Source organism: Bufo bufo, chromosome 5 (genome assembly GCF_905171765.1).
Source record: "Bufo bufo chromosome 5, aBufBuf1.1, whole genome shotgun sequence".
Taxonomy (NCBI): Eukaryota; Metazoa; Chordata; class Amphibia; order Anura; family Bufonidae; genus Bufo; species Bufo bufo.
In genome coordinates, this window is record NC_053393.1 from 160,669,767 (window position 1) to 160,683,267 (window position 13,501).

At 44.3% G+C, this 13,501-nt stretch overlaps 1 protein-coding gene across 1 annotated transcript in view; it reads left to right on the forward strand.

Moving 5' to 3' along the window:
- The window catches only part of USP14 (ubiquitin specific peptidase 14), a 36,511-nt gene that overhangs the window by 9,465 nt on the left and 13,545 nt on the right, over positions 1-13,501 (forward strand). The window contains exons 6-8 of the mRNA XM_040431791.1: positions 444-502; positions 1,706-1,836; positions 3,360-3,440. Of these exons, the coding sequence (XP_040287725.1) occupies positions 444-502; positions 1,706-1,836; positions 3,360-3,440 (271 nt within the window). The remainder of the gene's footprint in view (positions 1-443; positions 503-1,705; positions 1,837-3,359; positions 3,441-13,501) is intronic.

The window sequence follows — 13,501 nt, forward strand, 5'->3', positions numbered from 1 at the left end:
CACCCTTCAGGCCTTTGACTCTGAACAGTATTGTGCTTTATTGAATGAATTGCAGTCACTGTGCAAATAGGAAATGGAAATTGATCGGGCATTTGGGCTGCAGATGAAAGAAGCAAAATGCTGCTGAGTATGCAAAGCGAACATTTCTTAGAAATAATTAATGCAGGGAATTATAATCTAGGTTATTTTTAGATGTTTATGGGGGCAGATACTTAGAGCATACCCCTGGATAACTAGCAAGTAAGGCTGAGGAGAATGAAAGGCACTTGGTTGTATTTGTGGGTGCAGTGATTCACGTTTGGCTGTGCTTGGGATCTTCACCTTAGAATCACATGAAACAAGGTCATGTTGATATTGCAGGTTTTACTATGATATGGTGGTGTATTACTCCACATAAACTTATTCTCATGTTTTTATAATATTTTGGGGTTATTATATTTCAGCTATGGGGGTGCCCTGAGAGCTTCTGGTGAAATGGCCTCTGCTCAGTACATTACTGCAGGTTTGTGACTTTTCTCTTCTGATTATACATATTTGTCAAGACATTTTGCTCTTTGTTTCTGCTATATACTTAAAGAAGCACTCCAGGATTTTTTCCTAGAGGCTCTTGTGTATACCTGTTTTCTTTGATATGCCATTTGAGGACTGTCTGCCATCTTAGATTTTCCCCCTCGGATATGGTTTTCCTAATGAATCCCACATATCCGCTCATGCCTGGATTTGATTCGACAGAAAGGGCAGAGTCTTATCACACTGCGCTGCTCTGTGTCGTATCTACAGTCACCATGTATTTCTATGTGATGCGGGTTCAGCCTGCCTGCCCTGTCAACTCTTACATGCGGGAGGCAGGGAGACCAGTGTGAAGCTACATCTTCTAGAAATGCACTGGAGAGTCTGCACACACAGATAGTACAGACAGGCAGTGTGAGTCAGGAGGTTTCTAGAACTCTGCAGCTACACATTGTATGGACTCATATATTATAGCACTCCACTCCTGGTCCAATATATGTAATAAAAAAAGGAATGCCTCTTTAAATGTAAGGACTGCACAAGGCTCGTCATAGATTGTGACTGATGCAAGTTTTTTCTCTTTGTCGTTGATTAGTCATAACTTTGAGATCAGTTGTCACAGTTGCATTAAAGCAGTTGTCATACTTCAGCAAGTGGCATTTATCATGTAGAGAAAGTTAATACAAGGCACTTACTAATGTATTGTGATTGTCCATATTGCCTCCTTTCCTGGCTTGATTCATTTTTCGATCACATTATACACTGCTTGTGTCCAGGGGTTACGATCACCCTGTAATCCAGGAGCAGTGGTAGTGCTTGCACACTAGGAAAAAGTACCGACCATCTCTGGTGGCCTGGACCGTGGGAGCGCACATAGGCTAGTGTTTTTTCCTGTAGTGTGCAAGCACCACCACCGCTGCTGGATTGCAGGGTGGTCGTAACCATGGAAACGAGCAGTGTATAATTTAATTGAAAAAGAAACCAGGCCAGCAAAGGAAGCAATATAGATAATCCCAATACACTAGTAAGTGCCTTGTATTAACTTTCTCTACATGATAAATGACATTTGCTGAAGTGAGACAATTCCTTTAAATCACAATGGTCGATGCATTTAAGACTGTAGCTTGACTGTAGAAGCTTAAGCAATTGATGTACTGAATCATTAGGATATAACATATGCATCTATATAATTTAGCCCTTCGTGATCTATTTGAATCAATGGATAAGACCTCTTCCAGTATCCCCCCAATCATCCTTCTGCAGTTCTTGCACATGGCCTTCCCACAGTTTGCAGAGAAAGGTGATCAAGGACAGTATCTACAACAGGTAATTTCAGCAAAGATGCCATTCGTATTGCTGAATGTGGTCATCTGGTCTCCCAGAAATCTGGTTTTGTGGCTTTTTTACATCTTGCTTTATATGGTCTCCTCCACACTTAAAGAGGACCTTTCACCATAATAAAACCTCTAAACTAACTATACAGACATGGAGAGCGGTGCCCAGGGATCTCCCTGCACTTACTGTTATCCCCGGGCGCCGCTCCATTCTCCGGTATCTTCATAGTTAGGCTCCACCCAGGGGAACCTGACGCCGTCTCTTTCTCCTATGCTGTACCGCTGGCCAATCGCAGCGCTCAGCTCATAGCCTGAGAGAAAAAAAAAAACTCTCGGGCTATGAGCTGAGCGCTGCGATTGGACAGCAGCGCTACAGCATAGGAGAAAGAGACGCCGTCAGGCTCCACCCAGGGGAACCTAACTATGAAGATACCGGAGGCTATTACCGGAGAACGGAGCGGCGCCCAGGTATAACAGTAAGTGCAGGGAGATCCCTGGGCGCCGCTCTACACGTCTGTATAGTTAGTTTAGAGGTTTTATTATGGTGAAAGGTCCTCTTTAAAGGGTTTGTCTCATGAAGACAACCCCTTCCATACTTTTCATTATGACATATAGACTTCATAGAGGAGGTCCTCATGGTACACACCTCTATGAGCCTGAGCAGAGTGCTGCCCTATACGAGCACTTACTGCTTTGGCAGACTCAAGGAGTCCATTTACTGAAGTACCCTGACGCATCCTTCTGCTTCTGGCTCCGCCCACTGTTATGCTTCAAGAATCGGCGGCTGCTGAAAACAGCTGATCGGTAGAGTTGCCGAGTGTCGGACTCCCGTCAATCTGATATTTATGACCAAGCCAGGGGATAGGTCTTCAGTATCTAAAAGGTGGAAAACCACCTTGGGGTTCAGTCACACGTCCGTGGAATGGGTCCGCATCCGTTCCACAATATCCGGAACGGGTGCGGACCCATTCATTCTCAATGGGGCAGAAATGGATGCGGAGAACACACAGTGTGCTCTCCGCATCCACATTTCCGGAGCGCAGCCCTGGAAAAAAATAGAAAATGTCCTATAAGAATAGGCAGTGCTATGGGGGTGCCGGCCGAGTGTATTGCGGATCCGCAATACACCACAGACTTGTGAATGGACCTTTAAGGAAGTGGGGGTCCGTGGGTTTTTGTTTTACCAAATACTATATGCATTGGGTATTCTGGTTTTTTTTTTTTTGTTTTTTTTTTCCCTAGAGTTTTTCAACAGGTTTCTGTATAAAACATCAAAATTGGCAGAAAAAACACGATACAAATATAACAAATGTAAAAACGCTTTCAAAATTGCTTGTAAAAAATTGCAGTGAAACATGCTTGAAATGCATGTTGTCTTGTTGGTATCATGGGAAACGTTAAAACTCTGTCATGTTACATTGCTGTGGTATATTGGAGACTTGGGTCCCTTCTTAAATGCTCATCTGGTGTGCTTGCTGTAGAATGGGTATGTTACTGTGTGCATTTATTTTACAGGATGCAAATGAATGCTGGGTACAAGTTATGAGGGTTCTGCAGCAGAAATTGGAGTCCATCGAAGGAGAAACAGACATGGAGGTAAGTGGCTTTCAATCCCTCACTTGCTGTATAGTATCAGTCCTCTGGTCCCTACCCAAAGGTGTATATTTTGGGAAAAGTGTCCCAGAGCTGATGACCATTGGCCCCCTGGTACCTAGACGCACTGAGACCACTGCTGCCTGTCTGTGGTAGGATGCTGGTATATTGTAAGAATGTGCCCTTGTCTGTGATGCCCTTACAGGTTCTCTATAGAAGATGTAGCACAATCTTTCTTCTTGCGTTCAGGTCGACACAGATTGTTTTGGTTAATAACTATATAAAAGGAGGGGATGAATAGAGCACACAATTTTGGGATTTGCTGCTAGCACAAAACATTTCAATGGCCCGGCATGTCTTGGGTTTCATCAATTCCAAATTGTGCATTGGCACCTGAGGGGTTAATTGCGCGGATCACAGTGTCCTCTCAGAGGTCGGGTGCCGGGGATGTTCTTCAGTCTCTGACTCTTCATTGGTGGCAGTGGGCAGTGCGCCCCCCTCCCTCCCCAGTATTAATCATTGGTGGCAGTGGCCACAGGGTCACCCTCCCCCTCCTCCCCCCCCCCCCCCCCCCCATCATTGGTGGCAGTGGGCAGTTCCGACCGGAGTCCCAGTAGTGTAATGCTGGGGCTCCGATCGGTTACCATGGCAGCCAAGACGCTACTGAAGTCCTGGCTGCCATGGTATGTTAGTGAGCAGCATTATAGTCACGTGCGCCGTGGCCGCCGGGCGCTCCTTCTTCTCATAGGTCTGTGTGCGGCGCATTGCTAATGCTATAAGCATTAGCAATGCGCCGCGCAGACAGAAGGAGCGCCCGGCAGCCATGGCGCACGTGAGTATAATGCTGCTCACTAACATACCATGGCAGCCAGGACTTCTGTACCGTCTTGGCTGCCATGGTAACCGATCGGAGCCCCAGCATTACACTGCTGGGACTCCGGTCGGAACTGCCCACTGCTACCAATGATGGGGGGGGGGGAGAGGAGGGGGACCCTGTGGCCGCCCCCATACAGTGTAACGTCTCCTTGTGGCAGCCCCCATACAGTGTAACGTCTCCTTGTGGCTGCCCCCATACAGTATAACGTCTCCTTGTGGCTGCCCCCATACAGTATAACGTCTCCTTGTGGCTGCCCCCATACAGTATAACGTCTCCTTGTGGCTGCCCCCATACAGTATAACGTCTCCTTGTGGCTGCCCCCATACAGTATAACGTCTCCTTGTGGCTTCCCCTCATACAGTGTAACGTCTCCTTGTGGCCCCAAGTGTTTTTTTCTTCTAAATGGGCATTTATCGCGATATATATAGTTATCGCAATAAATTTCTTAATATCGTTATCGTGGGAATATTTTTGATATCATCCAACCCTAGTCCCTGCAGGACCAGGAAGGGGCTTGGTTCCATGACTCCTGCAGCTAATCACCCGCCTAAGCCTGTGATTGGCCGCAGTGGTCACAGACCCAAATCACCTGGTCCTGCAGGGCCCAGAAGTATAGGGGTCATCGGCACAGACATTGTGTGTGTGTGTTTTCTTTCTTCCTTTAGTGGGGCACACATTAAAAACATTGGGGATTGTTGGCACCTTGGTTGGGCATCTTTAAATGATCACAAGCAGTAAAATCTCAGCTTTTCTGAAATTCACATAAATGCTGTTCTTGAACACAGCATACTGTTCCTGGATGGAGCTGTGGAAATGCAGTTTTTTGGGGGAGTGAAAAAAAACTGCTTTAGGCTACTTGCACACTAGCGTTTCTATTTTCTGGTATTGAGTTCCATTATAGGGTCTCAATACCGGGAAAAAAACGCTTCTGTTTTGTCCGCATTCATTGTCAATGGGGACAAAACCTAGCTGAACAGAACGGAATGCTCCAAAATGCATTCCGTTCTGTTCTCATACCAAAGAGCAAACCGCAGCATGCTGCGGTTTGCTTTCCGTCCTGGGATGCGGAGCAAAACGTTTTCTCTGACACAAAAGAAAACTGATCCGTCCCCTATTGACTTTTAATGGAGCTCATGACTGATCCGTCTTGGGTATGTTAAAGATAATACAACTGGATCCGTTCATGACGGATGCAGATGGTTGTATTTTCAGTAACGGATCCAGCAAAAACACTAGTGTGAAAGTAGCCTTAGCTTCTGTTAGGGTTCAATTCACACTTGTGTATTACAGCTCTGTATTTGTTCCATGTTTTTTCACAGAAAAAAACACTTCTAAGGGTTCATTCACACGTCCGCAAAATGGGTCCGCATCCGATCTGCAATTTTGTGGAACTGGTGCAGACCCATTCATTTTCAATGGGGCCGGAAAGTGCTGTCTGCATCCGTGGATCCGCACTTCTGTGTCGCAAAAAAATAGAACATGTCCTATTCTTGTCCGCAATTGCGGAGAAGAAAAGGCATTTTCTACGAGCGTGCCGGTGATGTGCGGTCCACAAAATGCGGAACACACATTGCCGGTGTCCGCTGTTGCAATTTGCAGATCCGCAAAACACATACGGACGTGTGAATGGACCCGTATATGTTTAAATGTGTTTTGTCATATTTCCTTTTTACTATACACACATTTATTTATACATAGGGTATTTTTTGCTATATGCAGCATGTTCCAGTGGATCCATATAGGTACATTTAGCCAATAGAAGATTGAATTGAATTAAAAAATTCATATTCTATATTCACATAATTCACATGCATATTTGTTTTGTAGTATTATGATCTTTATTTCTTTACCATTACAAAAGCAGCAAAAAATAATAATCCTTTAAAGGTGTATTCCCATCTGGGATGTTACTGGCACATCGCTAGGATATGCCATCTATGTCAGATAGGTGCGGGTCCCCCCTCTGGTACCGGCTGCGCACTGTGCATGCGCTGCTTGCTGTCCAGTCACTGCTATGGGGATTCCGAATATACAGTCAGGTCCATAAATATTGGGACATCGACACAATTGTAACATGTTTGGCTCTATACACCACCACAATGGATTTGAAATGAAACAAACAAGATGTGCTTTAACTGCAGACTGTCAGCTTTAATTTGAGGGTATTTACATCCAAATCAGGTGAACGGTGTAGGAATTACAATAGTTTGCATATGTGCCTCCCACTTGTTAAGGGACCAAAAGTAATGGGACAATTGGCTTCTCAGCTGTCCCATGGCCAGGTGTGTGTTGTTCCCTCATTATCCCAATTACAATGAGCAGATAAAAGGTCCAGAGTTCATTTCAAGTCTGCTATTTGCATTTGGAATCTGTTGCTGTCAACTCTCAAGATGAGATACAAAGAACTGTCACTATCAGTGAAGCAAGCCATCATTAGGCTGAAAAAACAAAACAACCCATCAGAGAGATAGCAAAAACATTAGGCGTGGCCAAACAACTGTTTGGAACATTCTTAAAAAGAAGGAACGCACCGGTGAGCTCAGCAACACCAAAAGACCCGGAAGACCACGGAAAACAACTGTGGTGGATGACCGAAGAATTCTTTCCCTGGTGAAGAAAACACCCTTGACAGTTGGCCAGATCAAGAACACTCTCCAGGAAGTAGGTGTATGTGTGTCAAAGTCAACAATCAAGAGAAGACTTCACCAGAGTGAATACAGAGGGTTCACCACAAGATGTAAACCCTTGGTGAGCCTCAAAAACAGGAAGGCCAGATTAGAGTTTGCCAAACGACATCTAAAAAAGCCTTCACAGCTCTGGAACAACATCCTATGGACAGATGAGACCAAGATCAACTTGTACCAGAGTGATGGGAAGAGAAGAGTATGGAGAAGGAAAGGAACTGCTCATGATCCTAAGCATAGCACCTCATCAGTGAAGCATGGTGGGGGTAGTGTCATGGCGTGGGCATGTATGGCTGCCAATGGAACTGGTTCTCTTGTATTTATTGATGATGTGACTGCTGACAAAAGCAGCAGGATGAATTCTGAAGTGTTTCGGGCAATATTATCTGCTCATATTCAGCCAAATGCTTCAGAACTCATTGGACGGCGCTTCACAGTGCAGATGGACAATGACCCAAAGCATACTGCAAAAGCAACCAGAGTTTTTTAACCCCTTCAACCCCTTTTTTCACCTTCCTGCCCAGGCCATTTTTTGCAAATCTAACCTGTCACTTTGTGGTGATAACTTTAAAACGCTTTTACTTATACAGGCCATTCTGAGATTGTTTTCTCGTCACATGTTGTACTTCATGACAGTGGTAAAAATAAGTAAAAAAACTAACATTTTTATTCATAAAAAAATACAAAATTTACCCAATTTATTTTTTTATTTGCAAATTTCAATTTCTCTACTTTTATAATGGATAGTAATACCTTCAAAAATAGTAATTACTTTACATTCCCCATATGTCTACTTCATGTTTGGATCATTTTGAAAATGACATTTTATTTTATGGGGACGTTAGAAGGCTTAGAAGTACGGAAGCAAATCTTGAAATTTTTTTGGAAAATTTCCAAAACCCACTTTTTAAGGACCAGTTCAGGTCTGAAGTCACTTTGTGAGGCTTACATAATAGAAACCACCAAAAAAGGACCCCATTTTAGAAACTACACCCTCAAGGTATACAAAACAGATTTTAGGTGTTCCACAAGAATTGATGGAAAATGGAGATGAAATTTCAGAATTTCACATTTTTGGCAGATTCTACATTTTAATCCATTTTTTCCAGTAGCAAAGCAAGGGTTAACAGCCAAATAAAACTCAATATTTACTAGCCTGATTCTGCGGTTTACAGAAACACCCCACATGTGATCGTAATCTGCTGTACGGGCACACGGCAGGGCTCAGTAGGAAAGGAACGCCATATGGTTTTTGGAAGGCAAATTTAGCTGAACTGTTTTTTAGATGCCATGTCCCATTTGAAGCCCCCCTGATGCACACCTACAGTAGAAAATCAAAAAAGTGACCACATTTTGGAAACTATGGGATAAGGTGCCAGTTTTATTGGTACTATTTTGGGGTACATATGATTTTTTTATTGCTCTATATTAAGTTTTTTGTGAGGCAAGGTAAAAAAAAATTGATGTTTTGGCACCGTTTTTATTTTTACAGTGTTTAACCGAGGGATTAGGTCATGTGACTTTTTTTATAGAGCTGTTTGTTACGCACGTGGCGATACCTAATATGTATACTTTTTATTTTATTTTTTTCACTTTAGCACAATAATAGCTTTAAAGCAAAAAATTATGATATTTTAGTGTCTCATAGTCTGAGAGCCATAGCTTTTTTATTTTTTGACCGATTTCTCTCAGGTAGGGGCTCATGTTTTGCGGGATGAGGTGACTGTCTGATTGGTACTATTTTGGGGGGCATATGCCTTTTTGATCACTTGCTGTTGCAATTTTTGTGATGTAATGTGACTTTTTACGGTGTTCACCTGAGTGGTTAGGTCGTGTAATATTTTTATAGAGCTGTTTGCTAGGACGTGGCGATACCTAATATGGTATACTTTTTTTTTTTTAAAAATTCACTTTAGCACAATAATAGCAGTTTTGACACAAAAAGAATGATGTTTTAGTGTCTCCATGTTCTGAGAGCTATAGTTTTTATATTTTTTGAGCGATTGTCTTAGGTAGAGGCTCATTTTTTGCGGGATGAGGTGACTGTTTTTTATTGATACCATTTTGGGGGGCATACGCCTTTTTGATCGCTTGGTGTTGCACTTTTTGTGATGTAAGGTGATAAAAATGGCTTTTTTTTACACTGTTTTTATTATTTTTTATGGTGTTTATCGGACAGAGTGGATCATGTGATATATTTATTAGGGATCGACCGATATTGATTTTTTAGGGTCGATACCGATACCGATAATTTGTGAACTTTCAGGCCGATAGCCGATAATTTATACCGATATTCTGGGAATTTTCATTTGAGAAAAAAAAATTCCTACACAAATCTGCTGAAAATTAATATGTTTATTGTTAATGTGTATTTTTTTTGTTTATTGTTAATGTGTATTTTTTTTTTTATAAATCTTTTTCATTTATACTTAATATTTTTGTGTTTTTTTTTTTTTACTAACTTTTAACCCCCTTAGGGACTAGAACCTTTGTCCTATTCACCCTGATAGATCTCTATCAGGGTGAATAGGATCTCACACTGTCCCTGCTGCTCTGTGCATAGTGCACACAGCAGCATGGAGCTGAACATGGCAGCCAGGGCTTCAATAGCGTCCTGGCTGCCATGGTAACCGATCGGAGCCCCAGGCTTACACAGCTGGGGCTCCGATCGGAGGAGCAGGGGAGAGGGGATCCTGTGGCCACTGCCACCAATGATTAATACTGGGTGGGGGTGGGGGTGGGGGCGCACTGCGCCACCAATGTTTTTAGTATTGGCCGGGATTGGGATGGGGGTGGGGGGCGCACTGCGCCACCAATGATTAATACTGGGGGGCTTGGGGGGGGCGCACTGCGCCACCAATGAAGATAAGTCTATCGATCATTCATATACAGGAGGCGGGAGCTGGCTGCAGAATCACATAGCCGGCTCCCGACCTCTATCAGCGGTAGCTGCGATCCGCGGCACCTGAGGAGTTAACTACCGCGGACCGCAGCTATTGCTCATAGAGGTCGGGAGCCGGCTATGTGATTCTGCAGCCAGCTCCCGCCTCCTGTATATATGAATGAATGAAAGGCTTATCTTCATTGGTGGCACAGCGGCCACAGCCCCTCCCCTCCTCTTATGTTCTATCCCCTCATTGGCGGCAGCGGCAGCAGCAGCACAGGGGGAGGAGACACTGCTTCCTTCTCCCCTGTGCTGCGGAGGGAACACAGAGCGCTGTCAGCAGCGCGTTCTGTGTTCCCAAAACGTTATCGGTATATCGGCAAAATAGATGCCGATACCGATAACGTTCAAAATCCTCAATATCGGCCGATAATATCGGCCAAACCGATAATCGGTCGATCCCTAATATTTATAGAGCCGGTCATTACGGACGCCTTGTGTCATCGGGCTGCCTTGTGTCGCATCGGGTCCCCACCACAGCAGTGCGGGGACTCGATGCGATCGCTCACCCGACACAAACCTCTTCTATGTTGCGGTCAGCGCGGACCGCGGCATAGAAGGGGTTAATCCGCCGGCATCAGCTTTTACAGCAATGCCAGCGGTGCCCGCGCGATCACTATGACGTACTATTACGTCAAATTGCGGGAACTCGGTGGTTCCCATGACGTAACAGTACGTCAAAGGTCGGGAAGGGGTTAAGGGAAATAAGTGAAATGGTATGCAATGGCCGAGTCAATCACCTGACCTGAATCCGATTGAGCATGGATTTCACTTGCTGAAGACAAAACTGAATTGAAAATACCCCAAGAACAAGCAGGAACTGAAGACAGTTGCAGTAGAGACCTGGCAGAGAATCACCAGGGATGAAACCCAGCGTCTGGTGATGTCTATGCGTTCCAGACTTCAGGCTGTAATTGACTGCAAAGGATTTGCAACCAAGTATTAAAAAGTGAAAGTTTGATTTATGTGGGGGGTTGAGTCCGCACAACCCGCATGTAGGTGCATATCACTATGCGAAATACATATACAAACGGAAAATGCAAATGTGATCGCACACTACATCCAGCATTCTGCCCTGCCTCCATGCTGGATGAGACATTGGTGTACATTTTGGCCAAAGCGTAATAAGCCACTCACCGCGTCAAGGTCGTCTCATTTGAGTGGTCCCTAACACTTGTTCCTACCTGTTTATGGGCCATGACAGCCACATAAAGTCCAGGGAATGCAGGTCAGCATGCAAGCCAAGCACACTCTGCTTTTAACCCCGTCCGGTGCCATTACAGCTTTCATCGGATCCAGGGATGCAAGTACCAACATGCATACTGAGCCCACCGCCATTTGGCTCCAGGAGAAGTATATGGTGGGCTCAGCATGCATGTTGGTACTTGCATCCCTGGATCCGATGAAAGCTGTAATGGCACCGGACGGGGTTAAAAGCAGAGTGTGCTTGGCTTGCATGCTGACCTGCATTCCCTGGACTTTATGTGGCTGTCATGGCCCATAAACAGGTAGGAACAAGTGTTAGGGACCACTCAAATGAGACGACCTTGACGCGGTGAGTGGCTTATTACGCTTTGGCCAAAATGTACACCAATGTCTCATCCAGCATGGAGGCAGGGCAGAATGCTGGATGTAGTGTGCGATCACATTTGCATTTTCCGTTTAAAGTTTGCTTTATGATTATTATTATGTCCCATTACTTTTGGTCCCGTAACAAGTGGGAGGCACATATGCAAACTGTTGTAATTCCTACACCGTTCACCTGATTTGGATGTAAATACCCTCAAATTAAAGCTGACAGTCTGTAGTTAAAGCACCAAAAATGTTACAATTGTGTCCATGTCCCAATATTTATGGACCTGACTGTAGCTGAGTGAGGGACAAAATACTGAACAAGAATGGAACTATTGAATGAAAACGGAACTAAAGAAAACTATCCATGTTGCGCATCCATATTTGATGCCTGTTTTCGTACACGATTGTGAATGAGCCCTTTATCTGATCGTGCCTGGAGAGTATGTTCCAGATGGTAAATGTGGTGTAAGGCCTGGGACTGTTCGGTAAATGCTTTGGCTCTGTCCTTTTTTTTTGTTTTGTTTTAGTGAAGAGAAATCTTACTACTACGGCTTACAGTAATATTACGGAGAACATCCTATGCTTTCAGCTTTGTGGTAACAGTTTGGGGAAGGCTCTTTTCACGTTCAGCACGGCATTGACTCTGTGCGTAAAAGTAGTTTGCCAAGTTTGGTTTGGAAAAACTTGAATGTCTTTATCAAAACTGTAGCGTCAAAGCAGCCAGGGCAGTCCCCTAACATTAGTGCCGACCTCACTGATTCTCTTGTGACTGAATGGACATAAATCCCTGCACCCCAATTCCAAAATCTAGTGATAAGCTTTCATATGCAAGTGGTTAAAGGCCATGGAAATGTTTAGAGCAATTTTTTTTAATGATTGCATTTTACTCATGTTGGGCTAAAAATCATTATTTTCATTAGGGCTTTATTAAAAAAGTTCAGCCATTTCTAAGATTAAAGGTTAAAAATCGGTGTGCAGGCTGTCAGTTTGTTTTTTTTTAATCCTGTCATCTGACTCATAAGCAGCTCTTATCTCTGACCTCCTGACCTCACAAACACTTATTTAAGTCAGATTCTTATCAGTTTGATAATAATTGAGCTATAATGAGTGTTGATGAGGTCAGGAGATCAGAGCTCAACATGAGCAGTAAGATACCAGGATTAAAAGAAAACAGAAACTGGCAGCCTGCAAACAGACTGATTCTTTTTAACCCTTGTATCTCAGAAACGGCTAAACATTTTTTAATAAAGACCAATTGAAAAATGATATTTAGCACCAAAGGAGTAAAATGTAGTCATACAAAAAATATCCCTGAAGGTGTCCATAGCCTTTTAAGCAGCGAGGGTAGTACTATTCTCCACGTTTGGGTATAAGATGTTCAGTAGGAAAATAAGAATGTGATGTTCACGTTTGAACATACATTTTGGGCTTCTATTAGGGCTGCACGATATGGGAATTTTGTGCGATTGCGATTAGGGCCCTAAAAATTGTGATAACGATATGCGATATTTTAAGGGAATTGTGCTAGAGGTCTATTTGCTGTGGATGGCACTGTTATGGAGGGGTTCTGTGGATGGCACTGTTATGGAGGGGATCTGTGGATGGCACTGTTATGGAGGGGATCTGCGGATGGCACTGTTATGGAGGGGATCTGCGGATGGCACTGTTATGGAGGGGATCTGCGGATGGCACTGTTATGGGGGGGATCTGCGGATGGCACTGTTATGGGGGGCTCTGCGGATGGCACTGTTATGGGGGGGCTCTGCGGATGGCACTGTTATGGGGGGGCTCTGCGGATGGCACTGTTATGGGGGGGCCCTGCGGATGGCACTGTTATGGGGGGGCTCTGCGGATGGCACTGTTATGGGGGGGCTCTGCGGATGGCACTGTTATGGGGGGGCTCTGCGGATGGCACTGTTATGGGGGGGCTCTGCGGATGGCACTGTTATGGGGGGGCTCTGCGGATGGCACTGTTATGGGGGGG